At 41.2% G+C, this 21,579-nt stretch overlaps 4 protein-coding genes and 1 non-coding gene across 5 annotated transcripts; 2 read left to right on the forward strand and 3 right to left on the reverse strand.

The window, feature by feature from the left end:
- Window positions 1-372: 372 nt before the first annotated feature.
- On the reverse strand, window positions 373-3,346 carry LOC125587236. The gene is made up of 2 exons (XM_048757447.1): window positions 1,882-3,346; window positions 373-1,802 (listed from the first exon to the last, which is right to left on the reverse strand). Exons 1-2 carry the CDS (start codon window positions 3,344-3,346, stop codon window positions 373-375), a joined length of 2,895 nt encoding a protein of 964 aa, XP_048613404.1.
- A 3,246-nt stretch (window positions 3,347-6,592) lies between these two features.
- On the reverse strand, window positions 6,593-8,124 carry LOC125587719 (transmembrane protein 45B-like). Its single transcript, XM_048758742.1, has 3 exons — window positions 7,742-8,124; window positions 7,271-7,621; window positions 6,593-7,209 (listed from the first exon to the last, which is right to left on the reverse strand). Exons 2-3 carry the CDS (start codon window positions 7,615-7,617, stop codon window positions 6,762-6,764), a joined length of 795 nt encoding a protein of 264 aa, XP_048614699.1. The 5' UTR covers window positions 7,618-7,621; window positions 7,742-8,124; the 3' UTR covers window positions 6,593-6,761.
- Window positions 8,125-16,897: 8,773 nt separating this feature from the next.
- On the forward strand, window positions 16,898-18,727 carry LOC125587237. The gene is made up of 4 exons (XM_048757448.1): window positions 16,898-17,054; window positions 17,166-17,490; window positions 17,605-17,917; window positions 17,978-18,727. Exons 1-4 carry the CDS (start codon window positions 16,898-16,900, stop codon window positions 18,725-18,727), a joined length of 1,545 nt encoding a protein of 514 aa, XP_048613405.1.
- Window positions 17,423-17,529, reverse strand: LOC125588112. Its single transcript, XR_007324506.1, has one exon. It is a non-coding gene; the product is annotated as a small nucleolar RNA R71 (small nucleolar RNA).
- A 27-nt stretch (window positions 18,728-18,754) lies between the features above and the next one.
- On the forward strand, window positions 18,755-19,570 carry LOC106362496. The gene has a single exon (XM_013802391.1). The coding sequence runs from the start codon at window positions 18,755-18,757 to the stop codon at window positions 19,568-19,570; it is 816 nt and encodes a 271-aa protein (XP_013657845.1).
- Window positions 19,571-21,579: the final 2,009 nt, after the last annotated feature.

Here is a 21,579-nt window from a genome sequence, read left to right on the forward strand (position 1 = left end):
AGATTTTGACTTTGGTTTTGTTACAGCTGGACCGGTTAAGGCTGCCTACGTACCTCGGTTGAGGATCAAGCCATTCGTAGTTCGTTTTTCCTGAGTGAAAGTGGCCGTTGGAAGCGCATTTACTCGGTCGAGTAGAAGTGACCGCGGAGGTGCATCTGCTCGGTTTTTTTTTTTTTTAAAGGGTAGAAGCGTCTTAGATGCATTGAGTTCCATGCTCTAGGCACTTCTTCTCCGCTTGACATTTGAAGTCGGTAGACTCCTGGTTTCAGAACTTTCATGATTTTGTAAGGTCCTTCCCACCTAGCACCGAGCTTGCCGGCGTTCAGCTCCTTACTGTTCTCGAACACTTTGCGGATGACAAAGTCGCCGAGTTCAAGGGGTCTGGCTCGGACCTTTTTTGTTGTAGTAACTCTCTATCTGATGTTGATAGTTTTGGATTCGCAGCAGAGCTTGGTCCCGTTGTTCTTCAATTTCATCGAGGGCATCAAGCAGCATCTCCTTGTTGAGTTCGACATACTGGGGCATTTTCGAGCGTCGGAGGCTTGAAACGTTAACTTCTGCGGGAGCCATAGCCTCGACACCGTATGCAAGAGAGAAAGGTGTCGATTTGGCCGACCCTCGTGATGTTGTGCGGTGGCTCCATAGAACTCCGTCGAGTTCGTCGGCCCAATGACCCTTTTTCAGGTCTAAACGTTTCTTAATGCCGTCGATGATGAGCTTGTTGGAGGATTCCGCTTGGCTATTTCCCTGTGGGTAACGAGGGGTAGAGGGGCTCAAACGAATGTTCCATTTGCTGCAAAACTCCTTGAAGTTGCCCGACATGAACTGTGATCCATTATCAGTAACGATTTCGTACGGTAGACCGTGGCGGCAGATGATGTTTTTCCAGACGAACCCACGGACTTCTTTGTCGGTGACTTGAGCGTAGGCTTCAGCTTCGATCCATTTGGTGAAGTAATCAGTGAGGACGAGAATGAAACGCCGCTGGCGGGAGCATGGAAGAGGTCCTATGATATCCATTGCCCATCGCATGAACGGGTACGGCGCGACTGTCGTTCGTAACATTTCAGTTGGACAATGGATGCTTGGTGCATGCCGTTGGCACTTGTCACAGCTTCTGGCGTAGGACTCGCAATCTGCGTTCATCGTCGGCCAGAAGAAGCCTAGGCTTCTCACTTTGATTGCTAATGCTCGTCCGCCCGAATGGTTTCCTCCAGCGCCTTCGTGTGTTTCGGCCATAACCCTGGCCGTTTCTTTGCCGTGGATGCATTTGAGTAGTACTTTACTCGCAGTCCATCGATGGAGTTCGTTGTCTAGGACGACATAATGGGCACTGCGTGTTTTTAGTCGGCGGGCTGCCCATTTCTTAGTTGGAAGTTCCCCCTTTGAGAGATAGTCGATGAACTCAGTTCGCCAGTCGGGGCCGAATTCATCAGTAACGAGAGTGTCGGTTTCGGTGATCGGGGCTATGATGGTGGTTTGGTCCGTCAAGATATCGATGCTCGGCTTCTCAATGCGGTGTATTGGAATAGTTCGTTTAACTTGGTCATGAAGCTTGCTTCCAAGGGCTGCAAGGGCGTCGGCGTAGACGTTTTCTCCTCTGGGAACTTTGACGAGTTCGAAGAATTCGAACTCTGCGGCTAATCCCTGTACTATCTTGAGGTAGGCGTTCATCCGATCGTTGCGGGCGTCGTAATCGCCGCTAAACTGACTGACGACTAACTGCGAGTCGCAGTAGGCGCTTAGGCGTTTGGCCTTGATAGCTTTTGCTAAGCGGAGTTCAGCGATCAAAGATTCGTATTCTGCTTCGTTGTTCGAGGCTGGAAAGCTGAAGCTAAAAGACTGTTTGATCAGTTCGCCGGTCGGGAATTGCAGTTGAACTCCTGCAGCCCCTGTTAGTCGAAGATCCGTCGACATGCAGTGTCCAGTTTGGGTTTGGGAGTGTGAGATCTTGCTCTAACTCCGGGGCCAATTCGATTAAGAAGTCTTCGAGAACCTGAGATTTTGCTGCAGTCCTATTCTTGTAAGTGATATCAAGTTCACCGAGTTCGATAGCCCACTTCGTTAGTCTTCCGGACCTGTTTGTATTTTGAAGTATCGTTCGGAGGGGCTGGTCGGTTAGTACTTCAACCGAATGTGACTGAAAGTAAGGGCGAAGCTTTCTCGCCGCTTCGACGACTGCCAGTGCCATTTTCTCCAGAGTTGGGTATCGCGTTTCTGGTCCGGTCATGCGCCTACTCGTGTAGAAGATTGGCTTTTGCTTACCACGATCCTCTTTTATTAGGACACAACTGACTGCTGCTTGTGATACTGCGACGTAAAGAGATAGAACGTCGCTGACATCTGGCTTGGCGAGAATGGGTGGTGTTGTCAGATAATGCTTGAGTTGGATAAATGCCTCCTCGCATTTCTCATCCCAGATAAACCTTTTGTTACCTCGGAGGAGGTCGTAGAATGGCAAGCATTTGTCGGTGGATCTGGAGATGAACCGGTTGAGTGCAGCTATCCTACCCGTAAGCCGTTGCACTTCTCTACTGTTTTTTGGGCTCGGAAGGTTCAGGACCGCGGAGATCTGCTTCGGGTTGGCTTCGATTCCCCGCTGCTTGACTATGTATCCAAGGAACTCGCCTGAGGAAACCCCAAACGTGCACTTTGCTGGGTTCAGTTTCATGTCGTATTTGTTGAGGGTTTCGAAGCAATCTTTCAAGTAACAGAGGTGATCAGCAGCGTGTGGCGACTTGACAAGCATATCGTCGATGTATACTTCCATGGTGACGCCCAGCTTGTCTGCGAACATTTTGTTCACAAGCCGTTGTTGGGTTGCTCCTGCGTTCTTCAAACCGAATGGCATGACCTTATAGCAGTAGGTTCCTCTATCCGTGATAAATGCCATTTTTTCGCGATCGTCGGGGTGCATCATGATTTGGTTGTACCCAGAGAAAGCGTCCATGAAGGTGAGAATCTCGTTTCCAGCCGTGGACTCGACTAAACGGTCGATGTTGGGAAGAGGATAGCTATCCTTTGGGCAGGCTTTATTTAAGTCTGTGAACTCGACGCAGACGCGCCATTTCCCGTTCTTCTCTTTGACGACTACTGGATTTTCCAACCACTCAGGGTAGCGTACCTCAGCAATTGAGCCAGCGCCGAGCAACCGGTCGACCTCTTCGTTTACAGCCTTTGACCTATCTGGACCGAGCTTGCGTCGCTTCTGTCGGATAGGCTTGACTGTCGGATCGACGTTTAGTTCGTGAGTTGTTATGGCCGGATCTATTCCTTTCATGTCTGACATGGACCACGCAAATGTGGACACATTTGCCTTGAGAAAGTCGAGAACTGACCGCTGCATTTCTTAAGACAGGTACGCACCAATCCTTGCGGTCCGGCTTGGATCGGTTTCGTCAATAGGTAACTCGAGAATTTCGCCTTCCTGGGAGCAGGCTTTATAGGTTGGAGGAGTGACGGAGTTAACCGATAAAGACGATCGTTGGAGTTTAACTGTGGCGACTAGGAGTTCCCTGGCGGCTTTTTGATCTCCTTGCAGTGTTTTGATTTTCCGTCCGTACCGGGGAACTTGACGCACTGGTGATAAGTAGATGGAATGGCCTGCATTGAGTGTATCCAGGGGGTTCCAAGTATGGCGTGGTAAGGAGCCTTCGTGCTTACAACGGCAAACTTGACAGTCCGAGTGACTTACATGCGCGTACCGGAAGGCGGATTGTTCCCAGTATTGTTTCGAAGGATCCGTTGAAGCCGGTTAATGTTCTAGAGGATGGTTTGATGTCGTCGAGATCGACTACCATCTTCTGCAGGGTTCCTCGGAAGATGAGGTCGACAGAGCTTCCTGTATCGATGAGGACCTTGGTGACGTCGTATTCCCCAATTCCAAGAACTACAAGAAGAGGGCTCATTGTGGGGTACGTGAATCCCCTCAGCGTCATCCGGCGAAAAGGTTATCGGAGGGTGATTTGGCGGTCTAGTCGGCCATCTCTGCGAGGTCGCGACCTGCCGGCGGTAATCCTTAACAGAGCGAACAGAGTTGCCGCAAGGAGGAGAACCGCCCATGATGACATTTAGTTGACGTCGCGTTTGTACCTGCTTGGAGTCTAAGAAGGCGCGTAAATCGGTTGGTACGCTGCTGTTGTTTTTTTATGACGGAGTGTCATTACTTGACATCTTAGTTTGCTCCAAACGCCTCCGGAGGTCAGTGGGCTTCGAACGATTGAGGCGGATTCGGAGATCGCATGCTCCTGCGTTGAGTTTATCCATAAGGTCGCCGATCAAGCGTTCTTTGGGATCGGGGTCATTTGTCGAGATACGCCGCGGCTTTCGTGCATTCAACGTTGTTCGGAGATCATTGAGCATGGAGCTGTTGCTATTTTCGGATTCAAACTTTCGTTTCAGAACATCTCTCAAATCTCCGAGTACAGGTGTGTCATCGTTCTCATCGTCCGACGACAAGGTTTGCTGAGAAAGTATGACCTCAATGCGTCTGCGGTTAGCTGGTTGCTCTTCGTCGGCCGAGGAGTCTGCCTCGCCATTACTCTTTGGAGCATCCTCCTCGTCATCTCGTTGTTGAGTTTCGCTATGTCGACCTTTGCCTGTAGCTTTGCGTTGGGCTCTCCTTTCTTTATTCTTGCTCCAGCTCTTGCCGTTCTTCGGCTTAGCCTTTAAGGGTTCGAATTTGAAGTCGCCACTTGCTAAGGATGAGAGGTAGTGCGCATAGAGTGACTTGCCCTCTGTCGTATCGTGCCCTTTGACGTCGTGATACTTGCAATGTTTGGTGAGATCGACGGTTCTGGAAGGTCCTGCCGCTGAACCTGCTGCTGTTGTAGTCTGGGTCGAGCAAACGGTGTCGACTGGTTTGTCGGACGAATCGAGCTCCCTTACCCATTTGTTCCATCCTTCTCTGCGGACTATGAGAGTTGAAACCGGCACGTTGTTCTCGTTGGCGACATACATGTATCCGTCTTTGCGGCCGTTTTTGTCGAATGGAGAATGCTGGCGCGGTTCTTGTCGCGTGTTGGCGTTTTTAGCCGCTGGAGCTTTGGGTGCGTTCATCTTACTGAGAATGGCGTTAGTATCTTCTTCCATTCGTATGAAATTGTCAGATCGCGCGATAGCGTCTTGGAGCGACGTAGTTGGGTTTTGGTATAAATCCTCTCGGAATTTAGAACGAACCCACAACGTGTTCCGCAGGCGTCAATGGCAATACTGTCTGGAATTTCAATCCTCGAGACTACAGCTTTGAACTTCTCCATGTAGCCGCGGAGGCTCTGGTCTTTGGTTTGGTTGAGATTCCACAAGCTAGAGGCGGTAGCGCTGCGCTTGGTGAACATAATGTAAGTCTTGAGAAAAGCTCCTGACAAGTCGCGGAAGCTTCTGATGGAGTTTTCTTCTAACTGAGAAAACCATGTTAGGGCTTGCTCGTGGAGAGTTTCGACGAACAGTTGGCAGTAGCCTGTGTCCCTTTCTTCGTCGGAGAGTCGTGCCCGTGCCATCGCGATTTTGAAAGCTGTCATGTGTTCCACTGGGTCTCCGCCGGGTTTGTACTCCGGTAGGCGCAGCTTCTCTATCTTTCCGAGTTGCACACTGGTCAGAGCGCTAGTAAACGGAGTGCGTGATGTTGCGGCGAGGACGCTCTCGATTTGCGGGGCCGCGGTGATTACTTGATGGATCTTCTCGCTCATTTGTTGGAAGCTGAGTTTGAGCTCGGCGAGCTCGCGTATGGTTGCGAGATCAGAACCTACTGGGGGGTGGTCAGCGAGAAGTGTTTCATTTGGCTCCGAGTCGTCTGAGATATGGTCGCCGTTGGGTTGGTGTTAAAGAGACGACGGCGTATCTGCTGGGGACGGCTTGTTTGGCCGTCAGGAGCTGTGAGTGCCGCGACCAAAGCAGCTAATTGGTCGTTGGTCGTCTTTTGGACTTCGTCTTGACGAGCGAGTCGAGCCATGATAGAGCTCATAAAATCTGCGGCGATGGGTGGCGCGGCTTCGGGCGTTGGGGTCGGTTCTCCGCCCGGAGCGCCGAAGGTGGCGTCGTCTTGAACCATGTAGATCTAGAACGTTACTTTAGTCAGTCCCACGGTGGGCGCCAATTGTTTGAACGGGATTCAGTCTACTAAAGAAGTCAGAGATGGGATGACTAAAGACGTTTTATTAGGTTTAAACTGGAGGATTACAAGAGTGACAGGAAAGTGAGAGAGCAACAAGATCCTAGAGTAACAAGATCAAAAAGATAGCCTAAAACCCTAGATCTGGCCGCTTAGTCTGTTCAATGGTCCAAAAGCCCCTTTCTTGTTGCTTCCCCTTCCCTTTTTTATAGGACTCCTGCCCCTGATGCCCTAATTTCGTACCTCTTTGGGCCTTGATGCGAGAGGCCGAGTATACGGGCCTGGACAAGACTCTCTCCAAGCCGGGCACTTTTGGTCGACTTACTCGACCGGCTAAAAGTGCTCTAAGGTCAAGCCGATAGGTTTAGCCGCCGAGCCGACCAAATCGATCCGACTTACTGGATTAGGGCCTGTTATTCGATGGGTCTTGTGGAGGGGTGTAATCCATCTCCTAAAGTCACTAAGTTACTCTTGAGAGCAGAATATATCCAAACCATTTTATTAGATTAAGATATGTAGCATAGTCAGATATGTTAATGCCGGCCATGTATCTTCTTCTTGTTTAAATCTTCAAGCTACAAAAACTCAGTAAGAAAAAGAGAAGACGAACAACAAAAATATCTATAGATTCTACTCCCTAAAGATCTCTCATCTAGCTACTGACTCCAAATCTTGAAGCTGCAAAAAAATATGAACCCACAAGGCAGACAAGAACAGCAAGAACCAAAGAGAAGAGCTGAAAGTTTGCCAGAAACTCTCCAGAGACAACGGAATCGACTGATCTGCAGACGACAGAGTTCTCTTTCAAACCGCAGCCTTGAGGCATCATAGGGCCATAGAGAGTGAAAGCCGTCTGATAAAACCAAAGTCCTTGAAGAGTCATTGCAATGCCACTGCACAGATCCACTGGGAAGCTCGTAGGGCAGATCGCTCCCGCTATTGAGGAGATGACGCAGAGACCGATGAGAAAGACGAGGAGGAGATGGTAATAACCTTCAAGACCTTTGTGGCTTGTGGAGTGGAAGAAGAAGAGAAGTCCTTCTGCTGTAAAAGCTGTTGCAGCGATTAGGCACAGAGCTTCTTGTGGCAGAGGAAGCAACCTATATATAAGAAAGGTGTCACGATGAATACATTAATCATTACACAAACATGAAATGGTACCTCGTTTTCTCGGAGAGCAAAGCGATGAGGCCGAGGATGAAGAACATGAGAAGCATCCCTGAATGCTCGAAGTCGTTCATGTGGGAAGGATTCAGTACACCATTGACAAAGAACTTGAGATGAGTCGAGTAGAAGAACTCGATGCACAAGTCAATGAACGAGCCAATGGTGACAACGTAGAGCTCCAAGTACTTGAACCTGTCGTTGAAACCAGGGACAGGGTGCCAAACTCGAACACGAAATGAGTTGGGGTTGGATATGAATCGAACCACAGAGCTCCAAATGTGCCATACTCCAACCACAAGGAACAATGTACCTGGCAAAGCATGGCCTTTGAAAGAACCCATCTTTCTGAAGAAGAGAAAGTAACTAAGATCAGTTTCATGTAAAACTTGCAAAGCTTAAGAGATTCATAGTTTACTCGAGAGCTAAACATAGATAGAGATTTAAAGCAAGGAATATAATAAGGACCTCTAAGGAGCAGCAGATCAGGTTTCTTCTTCGTGTTGTGGAGATTTGGATCAGAGAGAGAGAACAAAGTCGGTCAACGTTTGAAGCTACTGAGAAGAAGACGAGATAAGAGAGAACGCGTGAAGAAACTGAGAAACAGAACAATAAAAATAGAAACTTTGGATCAGTCAAGGAAGGAAAAATAAAACTTTTTCCCAGTAAGAAAAAATTGGATCCAAACGGAAAACAAATGAAATCTTCTCGAAAAGGGTCTCGTAAAAATAAGAACTTTTGCGTTTTTTTCTTTCTTGAGAATTGAAAAAGACCAGCAATATTAAGACAATCATAGAGGAAACGTCAATAAAAAAAAAACGTTCATCATCTCTCACAACTCACATGGGAGAATCTGATCTTCTCATTTAACTTTCACCAGGTATCTGGCATTAAAATAATTTATTAGATCATTTATTTTATGTTATACTAAAAAAATTGTTATATACTTTCTTTTTAGAGAGAAGATAATTCATATATCCGTTCGGATTCAGTTAATCTATTCGGATTTCGGACTTTTAGTATTAGAAATTTAAATCGTATTCGGATATTTACAAATTTTGATTTGGATTTGGTTCGAATTATTGCGGGTTCGGTTCGGATTTGAGTTCGTACATCCATTTTAACTATGTATTTTTTTTAACAAAAATCCAAATATACTTAATATTAAAATAAAATAATATAAAACATAAAAATTTGAAAAATGTAAGACCAAATATCAAAATTTACATAAAAATAAATGGGAAATTACCACAAATACCACATTCATAGTGCCACTTTTCATGTATACACTAATTACTTTTACCTTCACTTTTAATGAAGGGTAGAAGACACTTATACCCATAAGGTTAACTAATCTAGACTTAGAGTTTAGAGTTGAGGGGTGGGAAAGGGTTTTTAGAATATGAAATTTAGGATTATAATAAATATATAAATAAATACTTAAAAAATTTTTAAAAAATTTAAAAAATAGTTTCAAACATAATTTTCGATTTTCAAAACGTAAATTTGAAAAGAAACAAAAAAAAAATCAAAAAAAAAAATTTATAAAAAAGTTCAAATTTGAAAAAGTATAATTCGAAAACATTAAAAAAATTATTGTTTTTTATTTAAATAATGATTTGTTATATATATAGAGAACAAGAGTATAAGAGTCTTTTGCCACTTAATGAAGAATATATTTTTGAAAATGTTCCTTTAGTGGTGGTAAAGATGAAAAGTGGTATCATGAAAGCGGTAAACATGAAATTTTCCCAAATTAACTCAATTTAAATATTGAGATGGAGAAAAAATAAATATTTTTCGTAGTTTGAACATTTTATGTTATTTTTAGATATTTACTTGTGACTATGCTGATAATTTTTAGATATTTTCATATTTTTGAATATCTTATAGATATAAAATTTAAAATGATTAACATATTTAAATATATAATTGTGATTTAGATATTTTTGGGGAAATTGCCACAAATACCACATTCATAGTATCACTTTTCATGTTTACATTAATCATTTTTACCCTCACTTTTAATGAAGGCTAAAAGACATTTATACTCTTAGGGGTTAACTAATCTAGACTTAGGGTTTTGAGTTGAGGGTGGGGAATTGGACCGTATGGTTTTTCGAATGTGAAATTTAGGGTTCTAATAAATATATAAATAAATACTTTAAAAATATAAAAAAAAATTAAAAAATAGCTTCAAACATAATTTTCGATTTTTGATTGGAATCACCAGGATATTTTTTTTATTTATTTAAATAATTTTTTATATTATATATAGAGATAACAATGGCCCGCATTTGTAAGTTATCTGGAAGATATAAAGATTCTGAAAAGAAGCTTCTACAGCTCATAGCTTATCCATATACCAATGACGCATAATTCTAGGGCGGACAGTCTAGCACGCAGTGCAAGAAAGCAACCCTCGTTTGTAGTCATAATGGATGCAGAGCTACCAGTTTGGTTTACAGAGTCTATATGAGTCTGGTTGTTGCTGACAAAAAAAAAATAATAAATAAAAAAAATAAAATATATATATATATATATATATATATATAGAACAATGGTATAAGAGTCTTCTGCTGCTTAATGAAGAAGATATTTTTGAAAATGTCCATTTAGTATTGATAAAGATGAATAATGGTACCAAAGTGATAAACATGAAATTCCCCTATATTTTTTATATCCAAAATATTTTTGTTTAGATCAGATTCGGGTCTGGTTATCTGGATATTAAACTTTTAGATCATTTGATACTTAATAAATTTTAGTTTGTGTTTAATATTGTTTTCAAATCCAATTCAGTTTGGTTCTTTGGATCCAGATGTTTTACCCAGACTTACTTTCTTAGGAAATTTTCATGTTTACCACTCTGTTAGTACCATTATTCATGTTTACCACCACTAAATAAACATTTTCAAAAATTCATTCTTCATTAAGAGGCAAAAGACTATTATACCCTTGTTTTGTATATATATATATATATATATATATATATATATAATAAATAATTATTTAAACAAATAAATAAAATTAAAAATTAAAAATATTTTTTTTATGTTTTCGAATTATTCTTTTTCAAACATGAACTTTTTTATAAATTTTTTTGAATTTATTTTTCAAAATTTATTTTTGAAATCTTAAATTTTTTTGAAACTATTTTTATATTTTTTTTAGTATTTTTACGTATTAATTTATATATTTATTAGAATACTAAGTTTCACATTCCAAATACCCGACTCTACCCCTCAACTCTAAACCCTAAGTGTAGATTGGTTAACCCTAGGGTTGTCAATATCTTTATCTCTCTTTAAAAGTGAGGGTAAAAGTGGTTAGTGTAAACAAGAAAAGCGGTATTATGAATGTGATATTTATGACAATTTTCTTACTTTCTTCTACTAATATAAAGCAAAATAAAATAAATGTAAACAAATATTCTCGGTTTATATAACATACATAATTATTGGATTATACTTTAAAAATACCAATAAAAATGGTTGAGAATCGTGTCAATATTTCTGGGCATGTTGCAAAATTGACGTAGTCTAAAACCGGTAACCTGTATTTTCGTATAAAAAATTCTTGGTTAATATAATAAAACATGATACAATGGAGTGAAAATTGTTATAGAGTTGCGTGGAAAATAATGTGATCTCTTCACTCAGCACCTGAATTCTATTTTTCAATCGATTTCACGAATTTTCTTTTCTTTTAAAACTTTTCTGATTTCTTGTTTTTTCTTGCAATATGATTATGTTTCTAATTTTTGTTCTGATATGAAAACTTCGTAAAGAAAAACAATATTTGGCTTAACTAAAGATTCGACTTTGTGTGTTATTTTTTTTACCTCAATTTACTTAATTCGTAATCAATCAAAATTATTTATTGCCTTCGTGTAAAGAAGCCTCAACCATGGCTAAGTTCGCCAAGATACGAAATTTTCAATTTTAGAAAACATTCTCATTCCACTATTTTAGTTGATCTGAATCATAATCATTTTGTATTTATTTCTTTCAAAATGATATTATTCAGTAGTTGTACGGACATAACTTCAATTCATTAATACAAAGGTTAAAAATGCAAAAACTAAAAAAAAGCTGATTTAAAAAAAAAAATTAGTGTGAACATATACACATTAAATTGTCTACGCTAGAATTAAAAAAAATAGTATGTGAACACAATAATTCTTAAATGATTGTGAGACCGATACGTGTCTAATGTAGTGTAAAAATGTTAAATAATAATGCTTCTCTTTTAATATATACGAGATTGTATAATGATAACTTTTTATTTTGTCAATTGATTAGTTTACTCTCGTTTTCTTTAGCGAAACAAAAGATCATCAAACAGATTTAATAATAACTGGGTTAAGGGAATGAATATTATATATATTTTTAATTTTTATATATTTTATGTTTTTTTACATATTACGAAATTATAAATATATATTGAATAATTAAAAGTCAGTAACTTATATGTATATAATTAGATTGGTGCGAACACATAAATAAATTTTATTAATCCAAATAAACAATATTTTCTATTTTATATAGTACATAATTAACATTAAATGATATTAACTTATAGATAGTGGATTTCTAATATTGATATCTATTAAATGATGTTTTCCAATCATATGGTTTTTGATAATATATATTTTTATAACAAAAACTTTATATCACTGATAACAAAAGTTTTACTTTGGGATTAATAGTTTTAGTAGTTTATAATTTTTTTTAAAATGCAATGCAAAGTTTAAAATTTAAGTATTAAGTTGTCAATATTTGTTCAAAGCGAAAAAAAATTTGTTCAAAGCAAATTTCGAAATTAAAATATTTATGTATTTTTATATGGTGCATAATTTAATTTTTTTCTTAAAAAAAAAATATATATATATATATATATCTTTTAATCTTAATATTTATTAAATGAGGCTTTCTACTTATATGATATTGTAATCATTTGTATTTTTTTCATAACAAAAGTTTTAAACCATGGATCACAAAAATTTGAATGTGAAACTTTAAACAATTTTAATAATTTATAGTGGTTTAGAAAAAATAAAAATATAACATATAAAGAAAAATCTAAAATTTTATCGTATGGTTAATGTGGCTATTTAATTTATTTTAATTATTTAAAAATAAACAAATATGATAGATTATACACAATTTTTATCTATATTAGGTAATTCCGTAATTTTTATTTAAGTAAATAATGAAGAACATTAATAATGAATTTATGGTTAGTTTAATAAAAACTTATTACATATTTTGATGCACCAACCTATTTTTCTAAAAATTCTAAGATTCATTGTGGTGATGACACATAGTTACAAAAAATGTTACAATGATTGTCAAATAATATATAAGGACGATGGTAATAATGTGTATTGTATTTACACAAATCCTGAAATTAAGGGCGCATCTAAATTGTAACCTCCAGATATCTTCTTGTCAAAGGTGCACCACAATGACTTTTTTACTTTGATAAAAATATCTCACAAACAAGCCTACCCTGTTTGTCAAAAGAAAAAAAAACCTACACTGATGATAACTAGCTTAGTTTATGACATGTGTAGGGAATGTGATCATAAGTTTGTTCGTTTGTTGACGCAGTAGGAATAAGAGTGCAACATCCCAGCTTGTAGTGTGAAAGGCTTAAAAAAATTGATTTGACTATCTATATCACCAAAATACATTTACCTTTTTCGTCACACATCCCATTCAAAACTCAAGGGTTAAGCGTGCTTTATCCTGAAGTAGTGAAATGATGGGTGACCTATCGAGAAGTGATTCACGATACCGTGTAAGTAAGGCCAAAGCACGGGGAAATGTCACGTGGTAATTGCAGGATCAGCGAATATGAGTTTCAAGCCTTGAAAAAAGTAACAAACCGCCCATCGGACGGGATGGAGCCCACGGACCGAGAGAGCGGGCGTGGGAGGCCCATTAGCCATGGATGGTCGAGGCATTACAATTTGTATCAGAGCCGAACCCAGACGAGTGTGGAGTCAGTGATGACTCACACTAACATGGGTAACGATTATGCGAGGGCGTTTCGTTCTTTAAGAGTGGTGAATTGTAACATCCCGGTTTGTGGTATATGTTGGAAGGCTTAAGAGGATTGAATTGGCTACCTATGTCACCAATTTAAACTTAAATTTTCCGTCAAACATCCGTTTAGAACTCCAGAGTTAAGCGTGCTTACGCTGGAGTAGTGAAAGGATAGGTGATCTATAGGGAAGTGATTCGCGATTTCGTGTGAGTGAGGCCAAATCACGGAGAAATGTCATGTGGTGATTGCAGGGTCAGTAAACATGAATTTCGAGCCTTGAAATTTTTTAACACACCGTCCATCAGACGGGATATGGAGCCCACGGACCAACAGAGCGGACGTGGGAGGCCCATTAGCCGTGGATGGCCGAGGGGTTACAAGTGGTATCAGAGCCGAACCCAGACAAGTGTGGAGTCAGTGATGGCTCACACTAACATGGGTAACGATCCTGGGGCGCAACGAGAGCGTTGCGTTCTTTAAGAGGGGTGAATTGTAACATCCCGATTGGTATATGTTGGAAGGCTTAAGAGGATCGATTTGACTACCTATGTCACCAAAGTAAACTTACATTTTATGTCACACATCCGTTTAGAACTCCAGGGTTAAGCTTGCTTATGCTGGAGTAGTGAAAGGATGGGTGACCTCTTGGGAAGTGATTCGCGATACCGTGTGAGTGAAACCAAAGCACGGGAAAAGATCATGTGGTGATTGTAGGGTAAGTAAACATGAATTTCGAGACTTATAAAAATGTACACACCGGCCATCGGACAGGATGGATCCCATGGACTGAGAGAGCGGACATGGTAGGCCCATTAGCCGTGGATAGTCGGGGCATTACAAAGAGCTGCACACTTTAGATATCGATAGGATCACTGTTCTAATGATGGTTACTTTATATTCCTTAAATAAGAAACTAAATAGCGCAGAATTGGTACATTAAGTTGAGCCTCGTGTCAACCAATTTTTTCTATTCCGGTAGTTCATCGAAGATTGAAAAAGGAGCATTGAAACTTAGTTGAAGCGATGGAAACATTTTCTAGGCGCTAGGGATAGGAGTTAAGGTCACCGAGGTGACTGCACAAGTCGTAGAGTAAATCGGTTTTTGAATTGTGATTTTTTTTTTCTAATGAATGTCAAATTTATTCAATCAAAAGCTATTTTACATCTGAGTGGAACATTATGTGAAAGGTAGAAAATGAATTAAAAGAATTAAAAAACTATAAAGAACAATGAATCGAAAATAGTTTGCTTGCGGAGTTGAAAACCAGTATCTTAGAGTATCTCCAATGTAAAACTTCATTTCTTCAAAATGAAGTACTTCCATAATGGAGTTGAGTTTTATTTCAATCCTCGTACTCGCTTTTTGTAGCTTTCACAATGAGAGAACTCTATTTCTCATTGTCCACAATTATGATGATTTGAATCGGCGGTGATGGTGTATTTCCATGCTTTGTAAAATTAGGGTTAGGATTCGATATAACGAGTTGAACAAGAAACGAATAAAATGATATTTTAAGTATGATTTGAAGATTTAAAAGTGTTTCTTATTGAGTATGAATATTGATATAATGAAGATAAAAGGAAAGCTTATGATGTAAGTAATTCTACGAGGTGCAAAAAGGTCAAGATCCTCTTCTCAGACTCATTCCTCTTCCCTTTATAGATAGACTTGTGATAATCATAATGGAGACATGATATAGGGGTCTTCCTCCTCCTCCTCTTCCTCTGGATCCTCCATGAGCCTCTGTCGCTTGTCATTTTCTTCACGCGTTATATTTTTGGGTTTTGAGGTCAGACATGTTTCTTGGCGAGAGCGTACTCGAGGGTTAGGGGTGGGCGTTCGGGTACCCATTTGGGTTTGGATAGGGTATTTCGGATATTCGGGTATTTCGGTATAAGAGTATAGAACCCGTTCGGGTATTTTGACATTTCGGGTCGGGTTTGGGTTTTTTCACTTTGGGTTCGGATATTTTCGGATATATCCGATATCCGAACTTCAAACAATTTTTTTTTTTGAAAAACATGTTCTGACCTGTCTTGAAACCATTCCCAAAACATTATACAAACATCGAACTGTGCACAAACAAGTAAATCAAACCAAACCTCTACTGAACACAATGTAGTAAACCACGTTGCATTCCTCTGCTTGTAATAAACTTTACAACCAAACATCAAACAAAATCAACGAACTTTTATGCATCATACTGATATATGGTGTTTTTAATACCATTATATGTGTGCTTTGAGTTAATTCTCAGTCATAATTCGTGTTTAATTGATATCATTCCAGGTTTGGAGCAGGTGAAAGAGCAAAGAAGAGAGATTTAGGAAGCCAGATATCGTTTTGAAGGATACGATGCGGAACAGCCATCTAGAACAACCCGAAGGTTGTTCCCGAAGAGAACAAGCGTCTGACTGTTCCCGATCATTAAGGAAACTTCCTATTCCGGAAGTTTGCCCTAGATTCCACCCTCTCTTATCTCTTTACCACCAGCGCCTCCATATAAAAAGGCCTATGCTATCATTTCTTTTTCTTACGCTAGTTTTTGCAAGAGACCTAGAACTATTTTCCTTGGATTAAGCAACTTGTAAGGGAGAAGGCTTCATCCTCACGAGAAGATCATCCTGAACCCTTGTCTTTCTACTTTATTTTATATGCAGTATTATTCAGAAACCATGTCTGTGTCATCCTGCTTTATGATTGCGTAGTAGGCTAAACTTGCTTAGGGTTGTAGGGTGTTAGCCGCATGAACTGAACACAAATAAGTGATCTTAACTGTTCTTCATTCATTTTGTTCTTACTGCTTACATTGAATTGATCACTTAATGTTCGATCTCTGATTTAATCACCTAGCTAACCGCTTAGGAGATAAATTGACATATATTGAATGAGCTTTGTATCCCTAATCAGCGAGAGTAGATATTAGGGCATTAAATGAACTAATCAGATCTTGTCTCTAAGGCTTGTTATCGCGTCTTGTTCCAAGTGAGAACTTAGGATTCAAGACCGATCTGCAAAGGGAGCAAGACCACGATTGTGGATTGTTCTAGCCGAGTGATCTGAGTTATAGACTGCACCTCATTGCACTTGAATAGTTGTTCAGTTTTGCATTGACACCCGATTAATGACCCTAAGCCGGCTTCATTTAAATCGAATTTGAACCATCTAGGTATTCTAGTTACTTGAATCACAATTAATTCTCAAAACTCCACTTGTTTCTCAGCTTATTATTGAACTCATAAGAGTAAAGAGTAAACTGGTCCTCTGGATTGAATCTCAAATATTACAATTACCACTGTTAACTTGACAGTAGCAAGGATTCATTTTTAGTGTATCAAGTTTTGGCGCCGTTGCGACGGGGACTAAGCTTTTACCTTTATTTTTCGGTTTAATATTTAGTCTGAGATATCTAACTTTCTCTACTTCTTTGTTGGAACAGATGATCCAAGTGCATGACCAGTAGACATACTCGGAGCAAAGCACAAGGACCACTACATCAACTGACCAACGACGAACTCGCAAGATTAGAAAGACAGAACCGCCAACAGCCAAGAACAACCGACACCAACATGGGTGATCACGGCAATATAGATGACCTCACTGCTGCATTGGCACTCATTCAACAACAAATGCAGAATCAGCAACAGCAGATGCATCAAACCATCCAAAATCAGCAACAAGCTGCTCAGGAACAAGCAGCCGAGAACGCCGTGCGAGAGGAGCGTGGTGCTCTTATTGGGGAGCGAAACCTTCCGCGGAACTTTGCTACAAACCGCTCTCCCATCAACCCTCCACCCTGTACTCGATAAGATTATGAGATCAAACCTGCACTGACAGGTCTGGTACAGAAGAGCACGTTCAGCGGCCTCACTTCAGACATACCAATGGACCACATAGAGGCCTTTGAGAGGATTTGCAATTTTTCTCGCTCTAATGGAGTGCCACCAGATTATGTCAAATGCACGCTGTTCCCATTCTCTCTCGAAGGGAAAGCTTCTCGTTGGCTGCAATCTCTCCCAACCGGTTCTCTAACCTCATGGGACCAGGTTCGATCAACATTCCTGAGCCACTTCTACACCAAGTCCAAAACTGCGGCTCTAAGGCATAGAATCTCCAACTTCAAGCAGAAATCTGATGAACCTTTTCATGAAGCTTGGGAAAGGTACAAAGAGTACCAGAGATAGTGTCCACACCATGGGTTTGATGACAATTACATATTGGAGGTGTTCTACGATGGAGTGAGCTATGAGTTCCAGAACACCCTTGATTCCTCTAGTAACAGAGACTTCATGACTCAAACCACACCTGGTGCGTTCGCGCTGATTGAGAACATGGCTTCGAGTTCACTCAATAAGAACAAGGAGCATGATCGCTCCAAAAGTGTGAACAGTATAGATGACCTAGCGGCAAAGGTGGACCAACTTCTTAAGGGAAACCAGAGCCAGGTTTTCATAATGGAAGAAGCAACTCCCGAGAAGAGTGCCGGCGACAAGGCGTTTGAAGCTGAACAAGCAGGAGACGATCAGCAGGAAGTGAGCTACGTAAATGGGCAAGGGTGGCAGCTGAAGAATTACCACCCAAACCCTAACGTAAGGAACAATCCACAGCTTTTCTAGCCTAAGCAGGACAAACCAGTTGATCCGGCGCAGAGCAACCAAGGTCAGTATGCGGGGTATCAGAAGAACTATCAACCCCGAACCTATGTTCTAAGCCAACCACAGAACAATCAACCTCAGATGCAGAACCACCAGAACAATCAGGTCGCTACTTCCACCCATGTCGCTGTTCCGCAAGATGAAACTAAAACCATGTTGCAGCAACTCCTCCAAGGACAACAACTCCAAGGGAAAGCTCTGAACCAGGTCACTACCAAGATCAATACCAGAATGAACCATATGTTCGGAGATTTGAGCACCAAGTACGATAATGTCGCAAGCCATATGAGACAGATAGACATTCAGATAGCTCAGACTGCTGAGAGTGTCAAGAGGCAACAAGGTACTCTACCTGGTAAAACAGACAAAAACCCCAAGGAGTGCAATGCGGTTCAGCTAATGAGCGGGAAGCAACTTTTCGAGCCAGAAAGGAGGAGGTTCACCGCGGCTGAGAAAGGGAAGCAGAAAGAGTCGGAACAACTGCCAGCCGATCAGGCAGATGAGAGGAATAAAGAACCAGCACTTGAAACAAGTTCGCCAGGGCCAGAACAACCAGCTGAAGCGGTGCGCCCAATCCCAGAGGCTGTTCCTCCTCGCGAATACATTCCTAAGGTCCCTTACCCTGTTCCAGCAAGGGCCACTCGTAAGTACAAAGAGGAAATTAAGTGCATGAAGATGCTGGAGGACCTAACCGTCCGACTCCCCCTTGATGGATGCAATCCAGATGATGCCCTCCATTCCTAAGGTCCCTTACCCTGTTCCAGCGAGTTCATGACGGTTTCCAAGGAGTGCAGCGCAGTGCTTCAGAACAGGCAGATAAAGAAGCGAGGAGACCCCGGCAAATTTTTCCTCTCTATCCAGATTGGGAAGACAGTTTTTGCATGCTCCTTAGTTGACCTTGGGTCCAGCGTGAATCTCATGCCTTACTCTGTGGCTCGACGTCTAGGATACACGCATTTCAAACCAACTAAGATGTCATTGGTGTTCGCAGATAGATCAGTCAAATCCCTGGTTGGTATTCTAGAGGATCTCCAAGTAAAGGTCGGGATCACCTCTGTTCCAGCAGACTTCGTTGTTCTAGAACTGGAAGAAGAGTCTAAAGATCCTCTCATCTTGGGAAGACCATTCTTATGTACTGTTGGAGCCATCATTGATGTGCGACAGGGGAAGATTGATTTGAATCTTGGAGACATAGTTATGCAGTTCGAGATGGATGAGTTGCTAAAGAAGCCGATGTTGGATGGGCAGACCTTTGAGGTTGATGAAGAGATTGATCCGCTCCAACCTCGAGAAGGAATGATCGAGGAGATTCTTACCGAAGACCCACTGGAGCTTGCACTAGTGCGAGCCGAGGCCGAGCAGAGTGTCGTTAACATTGATGCATATGGGTATGCCAAGATGCTTGACTCCGCAAGGAGTATGGGAAGAATGGTAGCAAGTTTAAGTCTGGGGGAGGAGAGCAACAGGGTTGAAACCACTCCATCTAGAGCGACCCCTACACCAAACTCGTCTGTTCTGTCGAACCAACCAGAGGATCCCTGGAGTGAGCTTAAAGCTCCCAAGATTGAGCTAATACCCCTTCCCTAGGGGCTCAGGTATGCTTTCTTAGGTCTGAATTCCACATATCCTGTCATTGTCAATGCTGAGCTAAATAATGTGGAAACTGCATTCCTTTTGTGTGAGCTTAGGAAATATCGTAAGGCATTAGGATATTCGCTAGCTGACATACCTTGCATTTCACCTGATTTATGCATGCATAGAATACACCTAGAAGATGAATCAATGACTTCTGTCGAACATCAGAGGAGGTTAAACCCGAATCTAAAAGATGTCGTTAAGAAAGAGATTATGAAACTTCTTGAAGCAGGTGTAATCTATGTCATATCTGATAGTAAATGGGTCAGCCCTGTTCATGTAGTACCTAAGAAAGGTGGGATCACTGTTATCACAAATGAAAAGAATGAATTGATCCCTACTAGGACAGTGACAGGACATCGCATGTGCATTGATTTTAGGAAATTAAATGCAGCAACTAGAAAGGATCACTTCCCACTCCCTTTTATTGATCAAATGCTTGAGAGATTGGCTAACCACCCATATTACTGCTTTTTAGATGGTTATTCAGGTTTCTTTCAGATCTCTATCCATCCAGACGATCAGGAGAAGACGACGTTCACCTGCCCCTACGGAACGTACGCTTACAGGAGAATGCCATTTGGCCTGTGCAATGCGCCAGCAACATTTCAGCGTTGCATGATGTCAATCTTTACTGACCTGATCGAAGACATTATGGAAGTTTTCATGGACGATTTCAGCGTCTATGGAAGCTCCTTTAATGTATGTTTGTCAAACTTGTGCAGGGTACTAAAAAGGTGTGAGGAGAAACATCTCGTGCTCAACTGGGAGAAGTGCCACTTCATGGTCACATATGGGATTGTTCTGGGGCACAAGATCTCCGAGAAAGGAATTGAGGTGGATAAGGCAAAGATCGAGGTTATGATGAGTTTACAACCACCAACAAATGTGAAAGCTATCAGGAGTTTCTTGGGTCACGCTGGGTTTTACAGACGGTTTATCCAGGACTTCTCAAGGATAGCGAGACCACTCACCAGACTGCTATGCAAGGAGATCAAGTTCGATTTCGACAGTGAGTGTCTAGCTGCGTTCCAGACCATCAAAGGAGCTCTAGTCAGTGCACCTGTTGTGCAACCGCCATACTGGGATCTCCCCTTCGAAATCATGACTGATGCAAGCGACTTTGCAGTTGGAGCAGTACTTGGGCAGCGCAAGGATAAGAAACTTCATGTGATCTATTACGCGAGCAAAACTATGGATGAAGCTCAGTGCAGATACGCCACAACAGAGAAAGAACTCCTGACTATTGTTTTTGCATTCGAGAAGTTCAGATCCTACCTGGTGGGATCTAAGGTGATTGTGCACACAGACCATGCTGCTCTTAAGTATCTGCTCACAAAAAAAGATGTGAAACCGAGGTTGTTAAGGTGGATTCTTCTCCTCCAAGAATTCGATCTTGAGATAAAGGATAAGAGAGGAGTCGAGAATGGGGTTGCAGACCATCTGTCCAGAATGAAGATTGATGACGACACAACTCTTGATGAAGAACACCCAGTAGAACACGTCAATGCGATTGGTCTGCGTTTCGCGAAACAACCTCTGCGAATCACATCTGACTGCTCTAGCATCGCGGAACAACCTCTGGGAAGGAGATCCGATTGTTATCACGTCGCGGAACATCCAGTCGCCGTGATCCAAAAGCAGTACTCTCACCTCCCGTGGTTTGCAGAGATTGCGAATTTTCTTGCTGCTGAAAAGCAACCCCTTAAGTTCACTGGAAACGACAAGAGAAATTTTTTAAGGGAGGCGAGGCGTTATGTTTGGGATGAACCGTTTTTGTACAGACATGGAAAGGATGGCTTGTTCAGAAGGTGTGTTCCAGAGGCAGATATTCCAGGAATCCTACATCACTGCCATGGTTCATCTTACGCAGGCCACTTCGCTACATTCAAAACCTTCTAGCAGGTTTCTGGTGGCCAACTATGTTCAGGGATGCTCAAGCCTACATAGCCAGGTGCGAT

Source organism: Brassica napus, chromosome C5 (genome assembly GCF_020379485.1).
Source record: "Brassica napus cultivar Da-Ae chromosome C5, Da-Ae, whole genome shotgun sequence".
Lineage (NCBI taxonomy): Eukaryota > Viridiplantae > Streptophyta > Magnoliopsida > Brassicales > Brassicaceae > Brassica > Brassica napus.

Excerpts from the sequence above, each read along its gene's own strand:
- LOC125587236 (XM_048757447.1), bottom strand. The coding sequence starts at position 3,346 with ATGCAGCGGTCAGTTCTCGACTTTCTCAAGGCAAATGTGTCCACATTT. Across the intron at positions 1,803-1,881 it reads GACTAACAGGGGCTGCAGGA|AATACGAATCTTTGATCGCT; the intron begins GTTCAACTGCAA and ends ACAACGAAGCAG.
- LOC125587719 (XM_048758742.1), bottom strand. The coding sequence starts at position 7,617 with ATGGGTTCTTTCAAAGGCCATGCTTTGCCAGGTACATTGTTCCTTGTG. Across the intron at positions 7,210-7,270 it reads TTGCTCTCCGAGAAAACGAG|GTTGCTTCCTCTGCCACAAG; the intron begins GTACCATTTCAT and ends TCTTATATATAG.
- LOC125587237 (XM_048757448.1), top strand. The coding sequence starts at position 16,898 with ATGGGTGATCACGGCAATATAGATGACCTCACTGCTGCATTGGCACTC. Across the intron at positions 17,055-17,165 it reads CGCCGTGCGAGAGGAGCGTG|GTCTGGTACAGAAGAGCACG; the intron begins GTGCTCTTATTG and ends CTGCACTGACAG. Across the intron at positions 17,918-17,977 it reads ATTACCACCCAAACCCTAAC|AGCAACCAAGGTCAGTATGC; the intron begins GTAAGGAACAAT and ends GATCCGGCGCAG.
- LOC106362496 (XM_013802391.1), top strand. The coding sequence starts at position 18,755 with ATGACGGTTTCCAAGGAGTGCAGCGCAGTGCTTCAGAACAGGCAGATA.